The sequence below is a fragment of the Misgurnus anguillicaudatus genome, chromosome 24 (assembly GCF_027580225.2).
Source record: "Misgurnus anguillicaudatus chromosome 24, ASM2758022v2, whole genome shotgun sequence".
In the NCBI taxonomy this organism is placed as follows: Eukaryota; Metazoa; Chordata; class Actinopteri; order Cypriniformes; family Cobitidae; genus Misgurnus; species Misgurnus anguillicaudatus.
This window is the reverse complement of record NC_073360.2, coordinates 37,021,887-37,048,076: the sequence shown is the minus strand read 5'-3', so window position 1 is coordinate 37,048,076 and position 26,190 is coordinate 37,021,887. Positions and strand designations below refer to the sequence as shown.

Here is a 26,190-nt window from a genome sequence, read left to right as displayed (position 1 = left end):
AATAGGCTAAGTTAACGCGTTATGCTCACGCTCCAGTCCATCAGGTGGCGGTAAAGCACCTTTAGGCTGGATTGCCAACCGCCAATAAAACAGAAGAATAAGTAGTATGAATAGTTGCTGGCTGAGGTTAACCGTTCAAACCGCCTCGAGTGTGTTTACAAACTGTCGTTGTGCGTTTAAGCGGTTAAAATATGAGTCGACGCTGTTTTTTCAGATGCGATAACAAAACAACACTTTATGCCCTTCCTAAGGCAGATGAAATCAAAAACCAATGGTTAGAGTTTATGTTTCATGCGATTCCGGCACAGTACAGTCAGAAGTTGACTCTATGCTCTCGGCATTTTCTCAGCGACTGCTTCGTGAACCTCCACGAGTTCGAAGCGGGATTTGTACAACGTCTCATCCTGAAAGATGGGTCGGTTCCTACTTTGTTTGGATTTCAAGCTGTAAGTATCCATTGTTTTGTTTTTTTGGTAGGTTATCTTACGAGCATGCTAAAGGTTTTGTGTTGCGATATTGTATTTCGTAAGCCATGTAGCATATTTACCAACATGTGTGTTACATCATGAAGATTGGTTATTTGTATTGTAATAAATAGTTTTTTTTAGAGGTGCACGTGTTTACAAACGTTAGCGTTGCTACCTGCTAAATCGCTCACTATTATACCGATTACGTTTGCTCTCGTAATAAAGTCAAGAAACTGTCAGTACATCAAAAGATGATTAGTTTAAATGCAATTTACTCTCGTCTTTATTTGACACGTATTATGTAATACGTTAACGTCTCGATGTGTGTTGTAATGATTCTACCGATGTAGTGGTTGTACTCTGTTGTTGTCTTTATATTACGTTTAAGTATTTCTGTCTCTTTTTTTTTAGAGTACATCCAAACCCCTCATCACTGTACGCAGCAGTTATGATGTTGAATGCCAAACTGATCCTATACCTGCGGTGTCAGTGGGCATACAGCACAAGGAAACACTGAAATCGGTCAGCACACAATTGTCCTGGGGTACACTGAGGGAATGTCATAAGAGGAGTAAAGGTATGTAACAAATGTATTAAGGTATTTAGCTAGTAATCACACAACCAGTAGTAAATGTATAAACGATGATAACAAAGTTGTTCCCTCATAGGAACCCAGACAGGATCGTCGTCCCTCAACGTTTTCACTAAAACACCTTCAACATATCCAAATTTCCGATTTTCAATCTCTTCAACGCCTTTTAAGCCCACTGATTTTAATCCAAGGAAAAGACCACGTCTAGAGTTGAAGGAGGAAGAGACTGAGTGTGAAATACCATGTGAATCTAATGACTTCACATATAAATCAGAAGACCCGTTCGTTACTGAAGAATCTGAATTGCCGTAAGTTTGGGAAATTTATTGTGCATGTAATTTTGAAAATCATAAGTATGTTGATTTTTTGAATTTTGTGTATTTACTCATATTTTAGACATGTGCAAAGGTCCTCGCACGGTGAAAGAAAATACATTGTATTTGAAAGCTGCCTCAGAGACTTGTTTGACATCTGTCCACTTTGCCAGAAGAAGTGCGATGTTCATCAACAGCAAGCGGGTACTTTCGTGTCATTCAATCAGCTTTGCCCAAATTGTAAATACAACAAACAGTGGAATAGCCAGCCCATTGTTGGAAGTATGCCAACAGGAAACCTCCTTCTGTCTGCTGCTACCTATTTCACTGGCTCATCATTCACCCAGATAGAAAAGGTATTTATATGACTATACATATCACATTATATAGTATGGCTGGGTATCGATTCAGATGTTCCAGATCGATTCGATTTCGATTCACAAGCTTTCGATTCAATTTCGGTTCTTTCTCATGTCAGATTTTATACTCAATTCTTGATTCAACTCAATGAATAAAGATTTAATACAAATACTATATTAATAAAAAAGAACAGTGAACAGCAGTTTACAAGTGGGGAATTAATAAAAAGAAATTAAAAGCCACAACACTATCATCGTCGTCTTGCGAAATCTAAAATGCTTCAATACCTTCAATACTTTTTATGTGAAGGTGGCATCAACGTCGATGAAGCACCTGAAACCGTCATTTTAAACACTTAATGAATGAATGACATCGCGCAAGGCAAAAAAGGGGGTGACTAAGAAGACTAGTAATTAGATCAACGTTAATCTTACATTTAATGTTTGCGGAAATAAATATGAAAGAAAAAAATCGATTCTGCTCTTGAGAATCGATTTTGAATCAACCATGTAAAAAAAAGATTAATCGAAAAATTTATAATTTTTTTTGCCCAGCCCTATTATATAGGTAAACATACATACAGACACACACGTATATGTATGGTATTGTGTGTATGTACATTGTATGTGTGTTTTACTTATGTAATATTTTCTTATTTGTAGGTTTTCCAGGCCATGCATCTCCAGGCTTTCCAAAATGACACATTCAAGAAACATACAAGGAATTTCTTGGAACCAGCCATAGTCCACAAGTGGAAAACCGACCAGGCGGATATGCTTATGGAGTTGCAGAGAAAAGATAAAATTGCAGTTGCTGGAGATATGATAGCAGACGGTAAGGCCAGAATTTAAAGGAAAACACCACTGTTTTACAATGTATTATTATGTTATTACTTCAACTTGGACGAATTAATGCATACCTATCTTTTTTCAATGCGAGCACTTCATGTTTGCACAGCGCCTTGTAAATGTGTTAGCATTTAGCCAAGCCTCATTCATTCCTTAGGATCCAAACAGGGATGAATTTAGAAGCCACCAAACACTTCTATGTTTTACCTATTTAAAGACTCTTACATGAGTAGTTACACGAGTAAGTATGGAGGCACAAAAGAAACGGTAATTTTTTTAAGCAGATAAAAATGAGAACTATATTGTATGGCAGAATAGCACTTAGTTTGCAGCACTTTGACCTCTGGCGCAGTATTTTATCTGCTTAAAAAAATCTTATTTTATTTTGTGCCACCATACTTGCTTGTGTAGCTACTCATGTAACATTCTTTAAATGGGGAAAACATGTAAGTGTTGGGTGGCTTCCAAATTTCATCCCTGTTTGGATCCTTAGGAATGAATGTGGCTGGGCTGGGTGCTGGCACATTCACGATGCGCTGTGCAGGGATGAAGTGCATGCGTTTAAGGGGATGGTTATGTATTAATTCGGCTAAGTTGGGTTACGAACATAGTAAAATATTGAAAAACGATTTTCCTTTAATGAACTGCCTCAACCATGAGGTTTCAAGCATGCTACTTATGTATTTGAATGTTCCCATCTTTGTTCTTTTTTTCTATAGGACCCTCAGCAAGGTATGGTAGCCACGTGCTACTCAACCTGGACACTAACACCATTATCGACCTTCAGCTTGTTCAGGTGTGTTTATATATTCTTGTAAAAACATTATCTATACATGCAGGTTCTTTATTTTATATCGTTGAAAATTTGTATGTCCATACTTAGAGCAATGAAGTTCAAGGAAGCTATTACATGAAGAAGGAGGGCCTAAAGCGTTCCCTAGACTTTTTGGACTCAAATGGTTTAACGGTGGATTACATTGTGACCGATCGACATCCACAAATCCAAACGTTTTTGAGAGACCGCAGCATTACACAGTACTATGATGTGTGGAATTTTGAAAAAGGTAAATATAAATTTTTATGTGTTTCAAATAGGGCTGCAACAACTAATCGGTAATTAAATTTATGAACGTCACATGCTTCCCACACCACGGTCGGACAGCTCGGACACGCATTCGCTTCATACAGCGCGAGCTGTGCGCTTATAATTAAAGTCAGGTGATGTTTCTTCGTACAAATCCAATGCATGTTAATTCTCATTAAGGTCTAATGTTAAAGATTAAAATAAGTTTATTGATCTGTGGCAAAATTTTCTCACCAGCACATCCCTGAAGACTCGACTTGTTTTGTCTATTTATATTTCTTTTATTGAAGGCATACATTATAAAAAAATATTAAATTGGTAAAACTCTGTAGTAGTGTGTAGCTTTTACACTTTTAAAAGTACACTTCTACACATGATGCCTTATTTAGCTTTAATAGCTTTAATTGACTAAATATATTGTTTTTTTGTCTGATTAGTCACATTAATTTAACGATTAATCGATTATGAAAACAATCGTTTGTTGCAACCCTAGTTTCAAAACAAAGTCTTAATTACTGACACAATTATACTTTTTAAAAGGTTGACATACTTATCGTTTGCATAATGACTTTCTTATCAGGTTTGTCTAAGAAACTACACCTTCTGGCACAAAAAAAGGACTGTGGGGTTTTAAAGAAGTGGATGCCCAGTATTAAAGATCATATTTATTGGAGCGCAACATCTTCATCATCTGGACCCGAGAAGGTGGCAAAGTGGACCTCCCTGATTAACCACCTTCAAAATGTTCATGTCCACGACGACCCTATTTTTCCCAAATGTGAACATACAGACCAAGAGTCTAATGATTCAAAGAAATGGTTACTACCAGGTAGGTTCACTTATTCCCTATTACATATCCGGATGGGATATCTGTGTTTTTACTCCGTTTGATAATCAGTTTGCTTACTAGATATTTTATTGTCACCCTAGGCTCAGTGGTTCTACATCAAGTGGAAAAAATCTTAGTCGACGAGAGAGTCCTCAGGGATGTCGCTAAGCTGAGCCCTCACCACCAAACATCATTCGTGGAGCCCCTCCAACGCCTTATTCTCAGATTTGCGCCAAAGAATGTGACGTTCCCATTTATTAGAATGCTGTGCAGGTATTAAAGTATCAAATTAATTTGTAAGATAAAGTAGTAGTAACATTTACAATACATTTATGACTTGCTTATCTTTTTACAGACTGTACCTTGCTACCATGCATTACAATGAAAATGCAGACTGTGAGCAATCGGTAACGTCTGCAGGAAAGGCTAGGAGCGGGGAATCCACTGAAAGGCCAATAAAAACAGAGCCGACATACCGTAAGCAGTAATATTTTATTTTCAAATATAATAAATACAAATAATTACAGACATCCTTAAAATGTACAGCGCAGGTAAATTATTGTCTGCAATTTTTTTTACAGGTTATGTGGATGACCTGATCAGTCTTGTGCTTGATGAGGTATCCGAGGACCCAGTACCATATGTAGAACAGCTGAAGGAAATCCCGATTCCAATGGACCTGGCATCACGGATTGAAAGACCTGTGAAGGAGGAGGTGATTGAACACGATATCTCGCCCTTCGTTGAAGTGGTGGTCGGAACCCAACATGATGACCAGGCTGCTTACCAACGTGATGACTCGCCTGATTACCAACATGATGAACCGCCCGATTACCACCGTGATGACTCGCCTGATTACCAACATGATGACCAGCTTGATCAGGAAACTCCTAGTATATCCGGAGAACAATACGCAACGGGATGACAACTCAGACGTGTCAGCTGGTGTTGGGGCTTCGATACACCATGTAATCTGTAAGCAGTGAATTGGACAATATCAACCACATTGTGTGGAGAAAAAAAGTATGGTTGTTTGTATATTATTCAACATTTAAATGTATATATGTAATAAATAACTCTTATGTTATGTTTATTACAAGTGACATCTTTTGTTCTTTTGGGTACAATAATAACAACTTACTCTTCCCACATAAGAAGTAATAATATAGCACTTACAAGAAAACAGTGTTTCATAAAAGTTTAGGAGATAAATAAAAATATGGAAAAAATCTTATTTCAATGAACCTTTCCTATGTACTACATTTGGTGTTTCCATGTAGTTTGGTAAGTAATGTACAACATTATTATAATTTAAATTACCTTTTTCTTTGCAACACATGTTTTTCAGCTTCGCATTCTGGCACAGTTGTCAAGCATCTAAAAAAGTTGAATACAAACGTGTTTATTGATGGACAAAGTTCTTACTGTGATGTTTCAAAGTTATAATTACTATACATCTTTATTGGTAGATGGCTGAGGGAATTAAAAAAAAATTACCATTGCGAAATGTCCTGCAAAACCCTTGCATGCGGAGGTGTTTCGGTAACAGTTGTCTTCTCTGGATCGGGATCAAACTGGGAAGGCAATACCGACGCCATCGTTTCTAGACACATGTCGCTGTTTACATTCATGCGTGTGATTGCTCTGGGGGTAACCTTTCCAACACACACTGAACACAAATGACCTATAACAATAGATTAGGCCATCTGACCAATCAGAGTACGCTGGACATTTGAGGAGACAGGTTTTAAAGAGACAGGAGCAAAATCTGAGCATTTTCATAGGCGAATTTTAAAATAAGAATGCATTCATTGAAGTTTTAATCGCGTATATGTACCTTGGGAGAGCAAAAAATGTGCTCTTAAACTAAGTAAATGCATTTATATTTTATAACTGGATGTTTGTTTGTCAAATGTATCTTTGATCGACAGTTACAAAGTCTTTGAGAACCACATTATCTGTGACTACAGAAAAATTATCTTACTTGAGTATCTCCAGTTTACACTGCGGATTCTCCAGTGCAGCAGACAACAGCTTCACTCCTAAATCTCCAAATTTATTATTAGCCAGAATCAGTCCTCTCAGGTGTGAAGGGTTTGATGTCAAGGCTGAAGACAGAGCAACACAACCTTCATCTGTGACATTACAACTTCTTAACCTGTAGATAACAATGACACACACTTTAGTCTTTCAGATCACAACACATCAGATCAACATTCATTTCCTTTTGTTAGTTGTTAGATGTGATAGGGCACACTCAGCACAATTTGTCCATCCCCTCACAGGCTTGCACTTGCACAAGACTTTTATCGATCTGTGCCCAGGCATGATTTTAATTATTAGGATGTGATTGTTTTGAAGAAAACGGGAAGTAAATCAGTCTCTCAAAGTAGAAACAATCGTTAAGTTTGTGGCTTCTATTCCGAGTCGTTTGGGACGCAAACAATATCACTCTGAGAATCACGTCATGTGTGTATGATCTTACCAGAGATTCTCCAGTTTACAGTCAGGATGCTCCAGTAAAGCAGAGAGATGCTCCATTCCTGAATCTCCAAGATTATTCTCAATCAGATTCAGTTCTCTCAGGTGTGATGGGTTTGATCTCAGAGCTGAAGTCAGAGCAACACAACCTTCAGCTGTGATATTACAATTCCACAACCTGTAGAGAACAATGACACACAGATCAAGATCATTTGTAAAGATCATTACAAAACTCAAGTCACTATCAGACAAAGTTACAGGACGTGATGTTATAGGACATTATAGAAAGATTCATACAAAACTTTTATAATTCATTTTTTTAAGTTTATCTTCATAAAGTCCTGACTGTGTTGAAATTGAGGGTGTTTTTTGTAATCAGATGTTAAAAGTGATGTTAGAGTCTTGTGTGTCATCATTATGAGAACTGCAGTATCATCTTATTGAGGATCAGATCATATGAAGATCAATCACATTTAATACATTAATTTTATTACTTATACCACAGGGCTGTTCAATGCTTTATTCTGATTGGTTGAGAAATGTTCCACGGGTATGCATTATTTTTTGATGAACGCACACCTAACCTGTCAAAAGTCTTAAAATAACCACCAGAGCAATGTTATTACCATGGTATGATCAGAATAATTGATTCCAATCCTTTGAATAAATAAAATAGCATTATTTTCAAATAATTCAACATCCCTAAGTCAATTATTCCTTGCATAACATCATGGCATCTTACATCAGTTTCTGCAGTTTACAGTCAGGATTCTCCAGTACGGCAGAGATCAGCTTCACTCCTGAATCCCCTAGATTATTATGAGACAGATTTAGTTCCCACAGGTGTGATGGGTTTGATCTCAGAGCTGAAGACAGAGCAACACAACCTTCATCTGTGATATTACAAGAACTTAACCTGTAGAGAAATAAATAAAAAATCCCATTGGTTTGTAACAACACCATTAATAATGTTTTAAGAGTTAAGTGATTGTTCATACTCACAGAATTGATGTGAATTCACACATCACAGGCAGCAGCTTCTGAAGAACTTTCAGCATTGCAGAATTGTTTTGTTTAACAATACGATTCATGTTAAACTCGTTCAGCTCGCGTCCTGAACTCAGCATGACAAAAACTAAAGCTGACCACTGAGATGAAGAGATTTTGCCATCATGTAATATCCTGTACTTCAGATAATTTTGGATTTCCTTCATTAGTAAATAATCACCCAGTTCATTTAGACAGTGAAACAGATTGATAGATTTCTCTGGAGATTGATTCTTCCTGATCTTCCATTTGATGTAACCCATTGTTTTCACATGGCTATGACTGCTTCGTCCTGTCTGTATCATCAAACCTCGTATGAGATTCTGATTGGACTCCAGTGACAAACCCAGAAGAAAACGAAGGAAAAGATCCAGATGTCCATTTTTACTCTTTAAAGCCTCATCTGTAGCTCTCCGATACAAATCACGTATTGAAAGCTGATGTGTTTGAATCGGTTGAATTTGTTCAAACACATTTAGGTTGTTGTTCATAAAGGCGAGGTGCACATGTAGAGCTGCTAGATGTTCCTGAATGCTCAGATGAACAAAGCTGTAAACTTTCCTCTGACGCAAACCAAACTCCTCTCTGAAGATCTGAGTACACAATCCTGAGTACACTGATGCTTCTGTTACATCAATGCCACACTCTCTCAGGTCTTCATCATAGAAGATCACATTGCCTTTCACAAGCTGCTCAAAAGCCAGTTTACACAGTTTGAAGATCAAGTATTCATCATTTACTTTATTGTCACAGTCCTTCTGTTGTTTGATGTTTGTCTGAATGAACAGGAAGTGTGTGTACATTTGTGTGAGATTCTTGGGGATGTCTTGACTCTCTGCTTCACTCAATATTCTCTCTAGAACAGTGACTGAAATCCAGCAGAACACTGGGATTTGACACATGACATAGAGACTCCTGGATGACTTCAGGTGTGAGATGATTTGATCAGACAGACTCTCATCACTGATTCTCTTCATGAAGTATTCCTCCTTCTGTGGATCACTGAAGCCTCGTACCTCTGTGACTCGATCAACACACTCAGAGGGGATGAGATCAGCTGCTGCTGGTCTGGAGGTGATCCAGATGTGAGCAGAGGGAAACAGATTCCCCTTGATGAGGTTTGTCAGCATCACGTCCACTGAGGTTAATTCATTTAGATCACACAACCTCACACTGCTGTGAAAATCCAGAGACAGACGACACTCATCCAAACCATCAAAGATGAACAACACTTTATATTCATCACTGAAGATTTCCATTTCTTTTGTCTCTGGGAAGAAAAGATGAAGAAGATCTAAAAGACTGAGTGTTTTGTCCTTCATCAAATTGATCTCTCTGAAAGGAAGTGGAAATATGAGGTGGACGTCCTGATTCTCTTTCTCTTCAGCCCAGTCCAGAATGAACTTCTGTACAGAGACTGTTTTTCCAATGCCAGCGAATCCGTTTGTCATCACACTTCTGATGTGTTTGTCTTGTTCAGGTAAAGGTTTAAAGATGTCATTACATTTGATTGGTGTCTCCTCTGCCTCTCCACTTTTAATCTCTGTGATGTTGAGCTCTGTGTAGATCTCATTCAGTAGTGTTGGGTTTCTCTGCTTTGATGTTCCTGGATACAAACACTGAAACTTCTCTCTCAGATTTGATTTAAATGTGTTCAGGACTTCATTAAGTTTAGAGTAGTCATGGCTGTGGAAAGAAAACATAAGCTAGTGAAGTTCATGTAAAGTATATATATAGAATATATATATATGCCACATTCAGATAAGCTTGATGTGTCACACTCACCATAGAAACTCAAACATTATAACAGACAATTAAAAAATACTATTTATAAAAATTCACTCCAGTTGGGACATTTTACACACACACATGATTAAGGTAAAACACAAACTCTTGGTATTTTTATGTACAACAAACACTTGACTAACTTTCCCACTGTACAGGTAGGTCTCTGTGCTTTTATAATTGCACAAAGACTCCGAGCAACAGCACGAAATAATTGAATATATCTTCATATGATGTATCAGGCCATTTCTTAATTTATACATGCTGGGTGTAGTAAATATTTACCATTACTGTTTTTAATCATGTTTTGTGTATGCTTCAACGACATTGTTTTCTACCGGATGGCCTCGGATGGAAAGAGAAGCCTCACACAATATTTACATATCACTCAATTCTGCATTTGAAAATAAGGTGGATAGAGCAAATTAGATTTTTGAGTCTATAGTTTACCTGAATTCAGGACACACATATTGTGGTTGATTCACAGACTGATCAATCTTCATCTTTTTACAGACGGGTGCAGTTACAACCGATCTGAAAGAGAATCAAATACATTTCTGAGATGTAAACTGAGGGTACAGATAAAATTCCTACAAATAATTCACATTATTTTAACAAAACACACCCCAATATAAAATGTCTAATTATAATCATATAACTTCTATGAATGTTACGTCACTTTTGGTCAGGCAATCTCTTCATTTCTATTGGTGGATCCATTGACCGCTCACTCTTCATAGACACACAGACTCTGATCCTCTGATGCTATAACACACAACAAACAAATAATTAAAATAACGTTTATTTATCTATTTTAAAATGATGTGCGATCTTTTCATTCACACTTTTACAAATCTGTCTTTTATTCTGACTCAAATACATTTCATAGATCAAAAATCACTTCACAGACAGGTTAAGCTTGTACACTGTTTAAATATTACTACGTGTATATAGGTGATGTAGTTAAATACAGATAATTAATGGCAAAAATCTGCAAAATTAGTTATGTTTTAGAGTAATCTGCAGAGACTTTACGTTATATGAAGTAAACATTTTACCTGATTCCGTTAAACTGTTTCCATCACTTCCGGGTAAGCTAAAAAAGACCGCTGTTCATCGCGTATACTGATTAATATCTAAACGTTTTTCTTTTTACGTACATTTAGCTTAAAACACAATTAAACGCTAAGATAAAGCAACTATGGCGCGTCAGTTGTTACTAGAGATGTTTGGGCGGTCCAGTTGAATCACGTGAAGAACCTCAGCCAATCATTATGAGCTGTGACGTCAGAGGCGGGCTTTCAGTCTTTCTTTTTCAGTTCACGTACATTTGTAGATAGACCAATTAAGATTAAATTTTAATTTCTTCTTTAATATCAACAGCCTTAGTAGAGATAAATATCAGTAAAATTGTCAATAACATGTAAATATATTTTAATTGTTGAATTTATGATTATTTCATTATTTGATTCATTTAAAGTAGCAACATAAGCATGTTTAACATCCAGTTTTATTTAAATATGTCAACGTGATGTTCTTCATCTAGTAAACCACACTGAACACTAAACTCTGTATGAAATCTGTAGTACTGAAGATCTGTAAGGCCTTATTTCATAAATAATGTTTTAAAAGTAAAGTGACTGATCACACAGATCTGGAGTCACAAATGACAGGCAGTAGTTTTTTTTTTACTTTGTTTAGGTTTATTTTCTTAAAAAAATCATATTCATTTTTGTGAGCTCTTATGTCAGCAACACAAAAACTAAGACTGAGATAAAGATTGACTATACCTAGATGTCAGATGTTGAATTTCCTTGGTGAATAATCACAATCCTTAATGATTTGTAATTTATTGAAAAACTAAATTTCTAGGAAATTCTTTGCAATAGCTTTGTAAAATGTGTTATGTTTGGGGTAAAGTGTCCTTGCTTTACAACGTTTTCACCATCAGGTGCAACCACCAGCATGAATTTAAAATTCAGAATTAATAGGGTAAAATGCTGCGGATTACGCTATGCTACGGATTACTTTCACTTTTCTGTGTGACATCACCTTTGGAAACAACAACATTTAACCAGTAGCTTATGAAAAGCCATTTCAAATGAGACAAGGATCAAATAGATTTTTTTTTTTAATTTATGATGGCAGGGAGTCAGGACCACCACATAGGCAACCCACCTTTAGCAAGGGACCCCAAAATATGTATCAGTCTGAGCAGGTAACTCTTATTATTACTGTTTGTCCAAAGACATCCAGATATTAAAATCATCAAATTCAGCTCAGAGTTCACGTTTTCCCTTAGGAGTAATTGGGTGTAGAAAGGGCTGCTCACTGCAAACATGAAAAGTGATTTTAAAGTATAACAGTTTTTAAATGATTTTGGAAACTGACCCATCCATTCTCCTTTGCTAATGTTACAAAAACTTTCATTTAAAATCTAAATTTACACAAATTTTGTTTTACAGAAATATACAGGGATTACATTGGCACAAGGCATAAATGATCACATTTTGTACCTTTGCCCTAAACCACTGTCCTAAACAACAGATGACAAACAGGTGAAGGACTGGAAGAGAATTAATGTTACTTTCATTGTTATTTCACACACACAAATATTGTGAGGTCAGGATGTCTTCAAGTCTCTCTTGATTGTGTTGACTGATGTCTTTCTTCCTCTTTCACTGCTTCTGTTCAGAAAAGCTGTAAAAACAAACAATCTGTTATCATATTTGTTCAGAAATATTTATTTACATGACAATGCATGTTGCTGTTTTATTGTCTCTTAATATCACAAAGCCTGATGAAGGTGTTGATGACATAGATTCATGCATATGATATAATATACAATTCAGTAAAATAAAGGCTTAATTTGTAAACATTATTTATAAACTAAAAACGAACAATTTCTACACCATTTGTCTCTTAGTTAGGCTAATATATAAATATATGTTGCTAAATGCTAATGCACATTTATTTGTTTCATTTATCGTATGTGAAAAGTGAAGCCTGGTTCAGATTGTATTTAACCGACTGCTATCACTTTGTTTATGTAAATGAGGAAAAGTCATGTCACTCTCAGGTTAAATATGGCATACCGCAGGTATCAGTTCTAGGCCCTATTCTTTTCTTGTTACATGTGTTACCTCTAAGAGACATTATATGTAACATATGTTTTCCCTGCTATGCAGGTGATACCCAGCTTTACATCTCCTCACATCCTAGCGAACCCACCAGATTTCTAAGCAATAAGCAAACAGTAAACAGACTGTATAAGCAATATCAGTGACTGGATGGCAAATAACTTCCTTATGCTAACGGGAAACTCACCGAGTGGTCAGGGGTGTTCACTGATATGCTCACACAAAAATCGCTGCAAAGGATGCTTTCCAACAGGTGTTTTAGCATTCGTTGTAACTTGTGGATCTATTTTTCCAAACGCCTCACACCCGTACATTCTTCCGCTGAGAGCTTGAATAATAAACACTCCAGCCCAGTGGGTGGCGATAATCCACCTTTGCCAAGTGCAAGAATAGAAACAACGTTCCCGGCGCGGGTAATACCGTACCTCACAGCACATCTAATACAAGTCAATGGAGTTGGACAAAACTACGATAAAACCTGTTTGAATGCGTCTTTTGCACCAATTTTTGTGTGAGCATATCAGTGAACACCCCTGACCACTCGGTGAGTTTCACGTCTTTGTAAACGAAAGTTTAATGCATTTTAGGAAGGATTGTTCCTGTGCACCTTTATAGCCATTATAGGGGTGGTAGGTGATACAAGAAACACCCAAAAATTCTCGGGCCAGCATCATATATCCAAATTTCAGTCAAAACCGTTCTATTTCATCATAAACAATCTGAAAACAGGGCTTTAAGTGTAAAATACAGAACTTGTCCTTTAACATTTTTAATATATAATAATTTTAAATAATTGCTCACCGTAGTTTCAGTTTGTAATTTGAATCATTCTCCATATCAGAAAGCAGCTTCACTCCTAAATCTCCCAGATTATTCCCATCAAAATCCAGACGTTTCAGGTGTGATTTGTTTGATGTCAGAGCTGATGTCAGAGCTGAAGTCAGAGCAACACAACCTTCATCTGTGATATTACAATCATACAATCTGCAAAACACAAACACACACACACACACACACACACACACACACACACAAAAAAGCAGATATTTCTTTGTCAGATTTTGTTTTATTGTTTATATTACTTTCCAAATGTGCATGTGTCTTATATTGTGAGGCATGAAATGTCTTCACTAGTAAAATGTTTCTACAATACAAGTAAATTGTCGGAGTGATGCTATGGTGTGAACAAAGAATAGAATTATAGGTGTGAGCATGTAGGGTTCAGAACGTGTTCAACAACTATTTCTTAAAATCTCTTTGATAGCCACATCATGTGTGACTACAAAAAAATGATCTTACTTTAGTATCTCCAGTTTACACTGAGGATTCTCCAGTACAGCAGAGAACAGCTTCGCTCCTGAATCTCCAAGAGAATTATAAGCCATATCCAGTTCTCGCAGGTGTGATGGGTTTGATGTCAGAGCTGAAGTCAGAGCAACACAACCTTCATCTGTGATATTACACCTCCTCAACCTGTAGAAAACAATGACACACACTTCAGTCCCTCACTTAACAGATCCCGTAAAGACTCATGATGTGACCAGGGTTGCTAGATGCAGTAGATGATTTCCAGCCCAAAACCCACCGAAACGCACAATACCACCCAAAAGTTTGAATAGAGTGCCACAGGGATGATATAAGCCCAATTTTGGCATCCTTACACTGTCTACCGGTTAAATATTGCATACATTTAAAATACTGCTAATCACCAGTGGCGGCTAGTGACTTCTTTTTTTGAGAGCGCACGATGGGAAGTTCGTCACAACATGTATGTAGTCCGTCATGTGTGTGGTTCGTAATTTCAAAATATGAGTTCTGCGGTTTGAGCGATCGTGTGTGCATCACGTGTCCTGCCAAAATAAGTGCCTGCTGCAGACGTGTCTAAAGGGTTTATGATAAAAGAGATGCTCGCGTTTGCCAGATACTCGCATAATCTCATGTGTAATCAAAGTTTAATGTTAAGTGAGTGTCTTGCGTGTATTTTTTGAACATGAGCGTCTCTTTAATCAAAACGGTTTTGACCCGTGTGCAGTAGGCACTTATTTTGACAAAACACGTGATGCACACAGGATCTCTCGACACGCAGGACACATATTTTGGAAAAGGGAACCACACACGCAATACTCCGAACACTTACTTTGAATTAGCGCCCCTCGGATGAGCAGTCATGAGCCGCCACTGCTAATCACCCAGAAAGCCTTAATGGGCTAGCACCTTTGTATCTTCAAGAATTACTTTCAGAATACAATCCATGATCTTCCTATTGCAATCCTGTCAGCCACATCTCTAGCAACATTAAAAAAATATATAAAAATCCCATTTCTTCCAAAAAAAAAAACACAAATTCTTTCTTTTGTTTTGTTTTGGAATAATGAAAACTTGTATCTTGGTATAAGCAGCTTTTGTACACTTTTGACCCTTTTATTGTTTCCTAATCTTTGTAAGTACTTTGGATTAAAGCGTCTGCTAAATATGCAAATGTAAATCAATTCTAAATTTGTTCTATTTTATTTTGAGTAAACGCATTTAAGCTTGGCTAAGTTGGCTAATAGCGCCATCCTACATTATCACTTTACTATAGGTATCATATATCTCAATCTCAACGGCTGACGAGAGAATGATTTTTCCTATGGGTTAAATCCCCAACTAGTGTTAAGATCGTCCTATAGAAGTCGGTGAGATCGCTGATACACAATAATATTGGGGGGGGGGGTGCGCAGTAGTCTATTTATTTGTTCATTTTTACTTATTTAACACAAGTCACTTGATTGGTGGACAAAAAAGGAGCAAGGGCAACACTGTCATAACCGCAACCTTCTTAAAACTGATGCCATTAGTCCATCCGCATCATTGGCGCCCTATATTTCCTGCATGCTCTGTTTGTTTATCCCACTCGCTGGTTTTAACCCTCTGCACGCCTAACAACCTCTCTAGTGCAAGGAAATGTCAGAGCTGCGCATAGTACAAGTTCAGGTGCTAGGAGTCGTCCAAGACGCGCGCATTGAGTCCACGTGCGTGCGAGAAGGAATCCACACGCATTAGTTCACACATGACACGTACAGAAACTGAAGCGATCCTAGAAACTATTACAGGATGTGTTTGCAGTCAATTTTATGTACTTTCTGGGATCAACGTGTGGTATGTGTGTAAGATCTTACCAGAGTTTCTCCAGTTTACACAGTGAATGCTCCAGTACAGCAGAGAGATGCTCCATTCCTAAATCTCCAAGATTATTCTCAATCAGACTCAGATGTCTCAGGTGTGATGGGTTTGATCTCAGAGCTGAAGACAGAGCAGCACAAGCTTCAGGTGTAATATTGCAATTAATCAACCTGTAGAGAACAATTACACACACTTTAGTGTCTCACTTCACAACACATTAGATCAAGGTCATGAAGATCTTTACAAATCTAAAGCTCAAATTACTGTCAGACAAAGCCTGGTCTGATGTCTGAACCATTTTGTCATATTACAGGACATGATAAGAGAAAGATTTATAAGAACCTATTATTATTTTTTTTAACTTTTAAGTAATTTAAGCACATTTAATTACTAAACTCATAATGTCCTGACGGTGTTGAGATTGTTTAAAATAAAATGTGGCATCATGAGAGGGTGTGTGCTGGAGGGAAGATACATTTCCTTAAGCAGTGCTCGACAGTGCGAGCATAAAAATAAATGCGTGCAAATTGAGCACATGTGCGTGATAGTGAGACGCAAACACAGAATTACTCCAGAAACAAATAAAAAAAAATCCAAAATGGCTGAAAACATTCCCGTGGCTCATTTTGAGAAGTTGTTTTGCAAGTACTGTAATGTGCAGAAACTGAAAATGTGCACTCGGCCGAGATACGCTCCATCCAGCATGTTGGTTGCTTCGCGATGGCAGACGCCCCATTTAGACTGCCAGCGACTAGCAGTAGCAGAGCGCTGCGACCTTATTCATTTCAATGGAAGCTTGCCAACTTCCGGCACTTCAAGCGAAAGTGACCATTAGCGACTAAAACTTTAACTTTTTGCAAATGATGAGCAATTTTCGAGAGCTACTACCAATGGGAGCGAAGCAGTGGAGTTCAAGTCATTCTTCTTTCGTCATTTACTGGAGTAGATGGTACTCATTTGTTTTCTGACAACCAGATTTGGAAACGCCTCATTGAAAGAGATGGGTGACAAACAGCAAGAAAGTTGCTGGTGGTCTAAACAAGGCTAGATGTTTTGGACTGAAAGAGTAATAAGGTAAAGCACAAAGACATGCTTTATGCAGAGATGCATTCGGTATATTGCAAGAGAAAGAGACACGGGATCCTTGCAGGAAGCTCGCCTTTGTTCAGACCACCAGCGACTCTCTCGCTGTGTCTCGCTTGTCTCTTGAGGTAATAGGAGGCGTTTCTAAATCTGGTTGTCATAAACAAACGAGTATTGTCCAGAAGGAGAGACGGATGATGTGAACATTGCTTTGCTTTCATAGGTAGTCGCTCCCGAAAGTTGCTCATTATTTGCATAAAGTTTAACTTTTCTAAACTTGTGAATGGTGCTTAAGCGAGCAAGACAACTGTGCTTACCACAGCTGCTGGACCAGTGATGATTTGTTTCTAATCAAATACAGGCAAAGTATTTTCTATATATTTTATTATAGAGATGTTTTTACATAGCACTCTCTTAACAATAGAACCCATCATAATGTTAAAGGGACACTTCACTTTTTTAGATATTAGGCTAATTTTCCAGCTCCACTAGAGTTAAACATTTGAGTTTTGATATTTTTCTTATTAATAACTTGACTCTGCCTGAAAAGGTTGACAGCTACAACGAATGAAATGAATGGTGCGGTATGGGAGACAAAGGAGATTTCATTATTCTATTACATCACAAAACATCATATGATCTTACTTTAGCATCACCAGTTTACACTGAGGATTCTCCAGTACAGCAGAGATCAGCTTCGCTCCTAAAACTCCTAGATCATTATCAGACAAATTCAGATCTCTCAGATGTGATGGGTTTGATGTCAGAGCTGAAGACAGTGCAACCCAACCTTCATCTGTGATATTACAATTCTTCAACCTGTAGAGAACAAAGACACACATACTTCAGTCTCTCAGATCACAACATACACAGAAGTCTGATCTTTAGCAGTCAGGCCTGTAAGATACTTGACAATTTCACTCTAGCCCCTTTCACACACAGCAATTATGGAAAATGCATCCGAGATTTGTTCAGCATCGCTTGACTTTGGTTCAATCGTACTGCCAATGATTTTCCGGAATCTGTGTCGGCATTCACACACGTCGCAGCTTCTGATGTTTGCAAATTATCCATGATTTCTCTCTTGAAAAACCACGCACATGCATTTTAGTGTACGACAAAATCATACATTTCCTAGGATCTAACTGCTTTGTAAATGTGGTTTCTGAGAACGACGTCATGTGTGAATGATCTTACCAGAGGTTCTCCAGTTTACATTGAGGATTCTCAAGTACAGCAGAGAGATGCTCCATTCCTGAATCTCCAAGATTATTTTCAGTCAGATTCAGATCTCTAAGGTGTGATGGGTTTGATTTCAGAGCTGAAGACAGAGCAACACAACCTTCATCTGTGATGTTACATGTCTTCAACCTGTAAAGAACAATGACACAGAGATCAGATCAAGGTCATTGTGAAAGAATATTACAAATGTAAAGCTCAAAACACTGTTAGATAAAGCCTGGTCTGATATTTTGTCATGTTATAGGACATGATTAGATAAAGATCACAACAGGTAATACTGATTACGGAGTTCCTAAAGTTTTTACTGTGTTGAGTCAGATGTAGATGTTAAAAGGATCAAATCATGTGATAATCAAATCACACTTCAAATAGATTTCATGACATTATATATTACATGATCTTACTTCAGTATCTGCAGTTTACAGTAAGGATTCTTCAGTATATCAGAGAGCAGCTTCACTACTGAATCTCCAAGATTATTATTAGACAGATTCAGATGTGTCATGTGTGATGGGTTTAATCTCAGAGCTGAAGTCAGAGCAACACAAGCTTCAGCTGTAAGATTACAACTCGTCAACCTGTAGAGAAATAAACAAATTACGTTCTTTTGAAATGACATAATTATGTTTTAAGAATAAAGTGACTGTTTATACTTACTGAAATGATCCGGATTCTTGAATTGCCAAAACTAAAGCTGACCACTGAGATGAAGAGAGTGTGACTTTACTTAATGCATTAATCATATAATTTCGGAATTCTGTCATTAGTGAAAAATTACCCAGTTCATTTAGACAGTGAAACAGATTGATGGAATTCTCTGGAGATGGAATGCTATTGATTACATTCTTGATGCATAGGATTGTTTTCTTATTGCTATGAGGGCTGTAACCTATCTGTATCTTCAGATCATGTATGAGATTCTGATTTGACTTCAGTGACAAACCCATAAGAAAACGAAGGAAAAGATCCAGATGTCCATTTTTACTCTGTAGAGCCTCATCTATAGCTCTCTTATACAGATCATGTATTGAAAATGTATGTATTTGAATCGGTTTAATTTGATCAAACACATTTAGGTTTTTGTTCATAAAAGAGAGGTGCACATGTAGAGCTGCTAGATGTTCCTGAATGCTCAGATGAACAAAGCTGTAAACTTTCCTCTGACACAAACCAAACTCCTCTCTGAAGATCTGAGTACACAATCCTGAGTACACTGATGCTTCTGATACATCAATGCCACAATCTCTCAGGTCTTCATCACAGAAGATCACATTGCCTTTCACAAGATGCTCAAAAGCCAGTTTACACAGTTTGAAGATCATGTCTTTATTCTTCTGATAGTCCTTCTGATTTTTTATGTTTGTCTGAAGGATCAAGAAGTGTGTGTACATTTGTGTGAGATTCTTGGGGATCTCTTGACTCTTTGCTTCACTCAATATTCTCTCTAGAACAGTGCCTGAAATCCAGCAGAAGACTGGGATGTGACACATGATGTAGAGACTCCTGGATGACTTCAGGTGTGAGATGATTTGATCAGACAGACTCTCATCACTGATTCTCTTCCTGAAGTATTCCTCCTTCTGTGGATCACTGAAGCCTCGTATCTCTGTGACTCGATCAACACACTCAGAGGGGATGAGATCAGCTGCTGCTGGTCTGGAGGTGATCCAGATGAGAGCAGAGGGAAACAGATTCCCCTTGATGAGGTTTGTCAGCATCACGTCCACTGAGGTTGATTCACTTACATCACACAACCTCACACTGCTGTGAAAATCCAGAGACAGACGACACTCATCCAAACCATCAAAGATGAACAACACTTTATATTTATCACTGAAGATTTCCATTTCTTTTGTCTCTGGGAAGAAAAGATGAAGAAGATCTAAAAGACTGAGTGTTTTGTCCTTCATCAAATTGATCTCTCTGAAAGGAAGTGGAAATATGAGGTGGACGTCCTGATTCTCTTTCTCTTCAGCCCAGTCCAGAATGAACTTCTGTACAGAGACTGTTTTTCCAATGCCAGCGACTCCCTTTGTCATCACACTTCTGATGTGTTTGTCTTGTTCAGGTAAAGGTTTAAAGATGTCATTACATTTGATTGGTGTCTCCTCTGCCTCTCCACTTTCACACTCTGTGATGTTGAGCTCTGTGTAAATCTCATTCAGTAGTGTTGAGTTTCTCTGCTTTGATGTTCCTGGATACAAACACTGAAACTTCTCTCTCAGATTTGATTTAAATGTGTTCAGGACTTTATTAAGTTTAGAGTCACGGCTGTGAAATGAAAACAGAAGTTAGTGAAGTACATGTAGAGAGCAAATTAGATAAGTTTAAGTTTACCTGAATTCAGGACACAAATATTGTGGTTGATTCACAGACTCTTCAATCTTCATCTTTTTACAGACAGGTTCGGTTATGACCGACCTGGAAGAGAGTCAAAAACATTTTTGAGATGTAAATTAAACTGAGAATTTTAATGTGAACAACACTGTGTTAAAATGTGAAGATAAAATTTCCTACAAATAATCCAAAAATGTCCCAACACCCAAAACACATCCCAATATAATCATATAATTTCTATGAATGTTACGTCACTTTTGGTCAGGCCATCTCTTCATTTCTATTGGTGGATCCATTGATCAACTCTTCATAGACACACAGACTTTGATCTCTTCTGATGCTATAACACACAACAAACATGTGAATTAAAATAACATTTATTTATCTATTTTAAATGATGAGCCATCATTTTATTCACACTTTAAACTCTCACAAATGTGTCTGACTAAATTACATTTCCTAGATCAAAAATCACTTCACGTAAAGATTAAGCTTGTAACTTACACTGTTTAATGTTACCAAATGTATAAAAGTGATATAGCCATATGTGATATAGTTAAACACAGATAATAGCAAAAATCTGCTGAATTCGTTGTGTTTATGAGTAACGTTAATCTGCAAAACACTTTATATAAAGTAAACACTTTACCGGATTTCGTTAAACCGTTTCCATCACTTCCGGTCCCGCTACCAAAGATAAGCATAACCACTGTCATTAGGTCTGCAGATGAATAAAGTTATTTTCCTCTTACTGACATTTAGGTATTTAAACAGAATGAAACGATTAAACAAAGCAACTGTCCTCAGTTGTTACCAGCGATGTTTGGGCGGTCCATTTGGATCATGTGAAGAACCTCAGCCAATCATTATGAGCTGTGACGTCAAAGGCAGCTTTCAGTTTGTGGTTCAGGTTAGATTGCAGCCACATTTTTTTTTATTTGTTCATTAATTAATAACAACAGCTTCATTAGAGATACATATCAGTTATATTCATCACTAAAATGAAAATCTATTTTAGATGTTAAATTAAAAACGCCACAGAAAGAACATACATTTGCAACATAAGCATACATGACAATCATAAAAGTCATCAAAATTCAAGTCTTAAGTTAAACTGAAAATAAAAACAACATATTGACTGACAAAAAACACATTATAGAAAACATTATATATTACATTATACTAACAGTAGCACTGGTGCTAATGGTGTATACATTTCACCTGTCATTACACTTTCCTACTATGTGGATTTAACTTCAATAACATTGAGATGATCAGATCAAGTTCGGCTAGGTTGTAGGATGGAGCAGAGAAACTGATATCAGGAACCAAGAAAAACACAGACAGTGTAGTTCACTCAGTGTCATGTCAATATTTTGAGGGGTTCATTTATAGGTAAAAGAGAAAATAAAACTGTTAAATTGGCACAAACAGGGAAATAGAAAATAACAGCTAAGAAAAACTGCTATCTGCTTGTCTTACCCGTGGAACACTCCTGTGCCTTAACAGAAAAAGTTAAGAAATTGCCTGGGGCGAATATTTTTTGTGCAATGGCTGTTGAATAAGGCTGTTGGATAAGAAAATAATGCACACCCAAGATGATAATGGACAAAAATGCAGTCTTTTTTACAGTCTATGGTCTAGGTAACTCTTACTATTACTATTTGGCTGAATAAAGACATCCAGATATTAAAATCATTATCATCAAACTCCAAATTCAGCTCAAAGTTCATGTTTTCCCTTAGGAGTAATGGGTGTAGAAATGTCCGCTTAAGAGAAAACAATATGGTTTTGAATATATATAGTTATATAGTGTAAAAAATCTGAATGATCTTAAACTTACACATTTGTTTTTTTATTTGCTGAGAGTACAAAAAAAATCTTATGCTAATCTTATACATCTCTGTAAAACATATACATAAACACATTGTGTACTTTTGAAAACGTACAGCTGTATTTATTTTAGCATTTGTACTTTTATAGACCTTTAGCGAGTCGACGTCACAGTTACGTCACGCGCGCATGTGGTGGCAGAAAAACTGTGGAAATGAATGAAACACGAGTGAAACGAATAATATAATTCTCTAGAAAATGTTTTGTTGTGCTGTTGAGTGTCAGAATAGGAATGCCAAAAAAGATGACCTTCATTTTTATAGTACCGTCGTCGATTCATACTGTAAAAATAATTGATTTACCAATAAAGAACAGCACATATACATTACATACATGCACACAATTAGTAGCCAAGCCATTTAACCTTTTAATTTATCTAAAAAATAAACATAACAGTTTACGGCTAAAACTCTTCACACAGCTATTGAGAAGCATTCACTTTTTGCCACCAGTTGGGCTCCGCCTGTCATCTCTGTTTACACGGAAAAGGTCTATTTTGTTCAGTTTGTAATTTGGATCCTTTGCCATATCAGAGATCAACTTAATTCCTAAAGCTCCCAGATGATTTCCATGCAGATACAATTCTCTCAGGTGTGATCGTTTTGATCTCAGAGCTGAAGTCAGAGCAACACAACCTTCATCTGTGATATTACACTCACACAACCTGTGGATAACAGTAAAAACACGTGTCACTCTTTCATTAAAAAAACGTGTTTAATTTATTTTCCATTTATCTGTGCACTTTTTGTCTTCACTAATCAAAAATGTTTCTTGTGCTCCTGAATATCTTAATGGTATAGCATTGGATTAGCAGCGTAAAATGTCATTAGTTCGAACAAACATGCTGATAAAAATTGTATACCTTGTAATGCACTGTAAGACACTAATAGCGTCTGCCAAATGCATAAATAAAATGATTGCTAATAAAGTGTCAAAAGTTCCCTGCTTATGTTATTAGTTAACATGCCGCACAACATTTAGTACATGTATATGCAAGTGCTTTCTTAAATATTTCACAGCGCAATTGATATAATAAGTTCGCGTAACTTTTATCCCCTGGTTTACATCTGTATTTAATGTTGTACACTTAAAACTACTTAAATACTTAAATAAGTGTGTAATCTGAATGATCTAACCAATCAGAATTGCATACAAATACATTCTCATGTAAAGTTTACATTAAAGTCTGTAAAAAAAGGAAAAAAGCCATTTAATGTCCTTTCTATAGCAGTATGCCTTAACCCTGCTGTGACACTTAAAAAACCCTGTTCAAATAAATGTTATTCTTCTCTAATAATTATTGCAAATCAAATATTCGACAAGTCACGCACATCCTTAATTTTCATCATCATATTTTACCGACTATTATTGAATATTAGTTGTTGCAGCCCTACAATGAAGTTATTCTTCATATGTTGTCAAGCACAACATTAGCAGTGGCACAGTGTTTATAGGTTATTAAAAATTAGCATCATCTTGTAGTTCAGCGGTAAAGTCACTCTGATAATGGATAATGTCTATCTGAGAATGATTATCAGAGATGATTTTACCACAGTAGCTCCAGTTTACATTGAGGATTCTTCAGTACATCAGATAGCAGCTTCACTCCTAAATCTCCGAAATTATTCAAAGACAGACTCAGATCTCTCAGGTGTGATGGGTTTGATCTCAGAGCTGAAGACAGAGCAGCACAACCTTCCTCCGTGATATTACAATCAGTCAACCTGCAGAAAACAATGATAGAAACACTGTTAGTTTGGGGCTGTTTGAGCAGTGTGTCATGAATTTCCATTAAATCCTGATGTAATCACATTAATGTTTTATTATCTAACACCACAACTACAATGTATGAGACAAAAACAATGACCATATAATATGAAAAAAAAAGGTTTGTGGCAGTTGGAAGAACTTCAAGGTTATGAATAAGAATTTAAACAAAAGATGTGTTAAAAATGTGTATATAAAACCGCCAATAAAACCGAAGAAGCAGCATGAATAAGTTGCTGGAGTCATACTGATACAAACTGTCTCAAGTGTTTTTGCAAACTGTTGTTGGGCATTTAAGAGGTTAAAAAATTTGGGGTTTTAGACGCGAGAACAAAACAACACTTTATGGCCTTCCTAAGGCAGAGGAAATTAAAAAACTGTGGTTAGAATTTATGTTTAATACGATTCCGGCACAGTACAGTCAGAAGTTTAATATAAGCTCTTGGCATTTTTACACCAACTGCTTCGTGAACCGTTCTCTGCCAATGATAAGTTTTTCCGGCAATCTGAACTTCCGCTATTATCCACCAGATCTTACCCAACCCGGAAGCAACCCCTCACATCAAACAGTTCAAACTCGGTGTATGTTTTGATCATCGCTCTGAATCAGACTTCAGCTTTTTGCTCAAAATTTGTTATTTTTGAAGAAACCTACTTCATATTTGAAAGGTGATAAAAAGAGAACAAATTGGTTGAAAGCAGAGGGTCTGTTCAGACCGATGATCAAAACATACACTGAGTTTTAAACGTTTTAAACTGAGTGAATGCTTTAGTAATTTATAAGTTGGGTAAGAGCACTAGAGGTCGACCGATTTATCGGCCGGCCCGATAATTTGGCCGATTTTTGGCATATTTAAAAAAATCGGCATCTGCGGGCTCCTAAGCGTTGTTGTAGAACTCGTGACGCTGCCTCTTGCTGCAAGCAGATCGCTCCCGTGTGTGTGCAGCCATGCCTTGTTCACAAACAGCTTTAGTAAACGATGGCAGGATCGCACAAATTAAGCAGCCAGTACAACAGCGCGACAGGCTTATGTCTCGCGATGCACTGTCCGTGCAAAGATTAGGCTCATTTCATGTGATTAATGAGTGATGATGATCTTTGTTTGCGTGACGGAGAGAGCAGAGCCGCGCGCGCACGCTTTGTCTTTAAACTGTCTCCCTGCTTTTATTACTCCAAACAAAACTGACTCGATGGCGAAAGGTCGGAAGACCAAATCATATCCACAGATTAAATGTTTATCGTGTTGTTACAGTACACTTTGTTTACAGTTTTGCGCTGCTCAGCCTGGATCAGAACACCACGCGTCCGATTCGCGAACTGACTTCTTTGAACGGATTCATTTGAATGAACGGTTGAAACAACAGATCTGTCCCAACACTAAACTCACAAGACGTCACTGTCAGCACAATTAGTCCCTTATAGCGTCTCAGAAATGAGAATGTAAATGTGTTTAGAAAGATCTGCCCTAAATAACAGTCTCAACTAAAAAGCATAGACATTTACTATGTTAACTTTATGATTAATAAATAATTTATCTGGTCTACCAAATAATGATTTTATCCTACAAAGCAATAAAAGCCATGGTAAAAAACTGATCAAAGATGAAGACAGCAGAGTGTCAGGTAAGTTTGATAAATGCATGATGCAGAAAAGGTTGTAAAACTCTTCAGAAAGACCAGGCATCATTTTTTAAAATACTTTGACTTAAATAGTGACATTTTTACATTTAAAATATCTCCTAATGATGAGAACATTTTG

General features: G+C 37.0%; 3 protein-coding genes across 4 annotated transcripts in view; 1 reads left to right on the top strand and 2 right to left on the bottom strand.

Annotated features, from left to right (window-relative positions):
• Positions 1-12,063, bottom strand: part of LOC129438552 (uncharacterized) — a 30,887-nt gene extending 18,824 nt beyond the window's left edge. The window contains exons 1-7 of the mRNA XM_073863391.1: positions 10,866-12,063; positions 10,487-10,572; positions 10,258-10,341; positions 7,978-9,708; positions 7,718-7,891; positions 6,980-7,153; positions 6,479-6,652 (exon numbers count right to left, since the gene is read on the bottom strand). Of these exons, the coding sequence (XP_073719492.1) occupies positions 6,479-6,652; positions 6,980-7,153; positions 7,718-7,891; positions 7,978-9,708; positions 10,258-10,341; positions 10,487-10,545 (2,396 nt within the window). The 5' untranslated portion in view covers positions 10,546-10,572; positions 10,866-12,063. The remainder of the gene's footprint in view (positions 1-6,478; positions 6,653-6,979; positions 7,154-7,717; positions 7,892-7,977; positions 9,709-10,257; positions 10,342-10,486; positions 10,573-10,865) is intronic.
• On the top strand, positions 90-5,593 carry LOC129438558 (uncharacterized). 2 transcript variants are annotated; one of them, XM_055197336.2, is made up of 12 exons: positions 90-446; positions 879-1,044; positions 1,136-1,367; positions 1,456-1,729; positions 2,396-2,567; positions 3,301-3,377; positions 3,465-3,645; positions 4,246-4,494; positions 4,596-4,767; positions 4,850-4,971; positions 5,076-5,297; positions 5,346-5,593. In XM_055197336.2, the coding sequence occupies exons 1-12, from the start codon at positions 192-194 to the stop codon at positions 5,417-5,419; spliced, it is 2,196 nt and encodes a 731-aa protein (XP_055053311.2). In that variant the 5' UTR covers positions 90-191; the 3' UTR covers positions 5,420-5,593. The 2 variants fall into 2 exon arrangements, with proteins under 2 accessions (XP_055053311.2, XP_055053310.2); XM_055197335.2 differs by having other exon boundaries at positions 91-446; positions 5,076-5,593.
• Positions 12,064-12,211: 148 nt separating the features above from the next.
• The window catches only part of LOC129438549 (uncharacterized), a 42,813-nt gene continuing 28,834 nt past the window's right edge, over positions 12,212-26,190 (bottom strand). The window contains exons 10-18 of the mRNA XM_073863390.1: positions 20,772-20,855; positions 19,092-20,705; positions 18,839-19,012; positions 18,390-18,563; positions 17,838-18,011; positions 16,106-16,279; positions 14,247-14,420; positions 13,749-13,931; positions 12,212-12,507 (exon numbers count right to left, since the gene is read on the bottom strand). Coding sequence (XP_073719491.1) covers positions 12,486-12,507; positions 13,749-13,931; positions 14,247-14,420; positions 16,106-16,279; positions 17,838-18,011; positions 18,390-18,563; positions 18,839-19,012; positions 19,092-20,705; positions 20,772-20,855 — 2,773 coding nt within the window. The 3' untranslated portion in view covers positions 12,212-12,485. The remainder of the gene's footprint in view (positions 12,508-13,748; positions 13,932-14,246; positions 14,421-16,105; positions 16,280-17,837; positions 18,012-18,389; positions 18,564-18,838; positions 19,013-19,091; positions 20,706-20,771; positions 20,856-26,190) is intronic.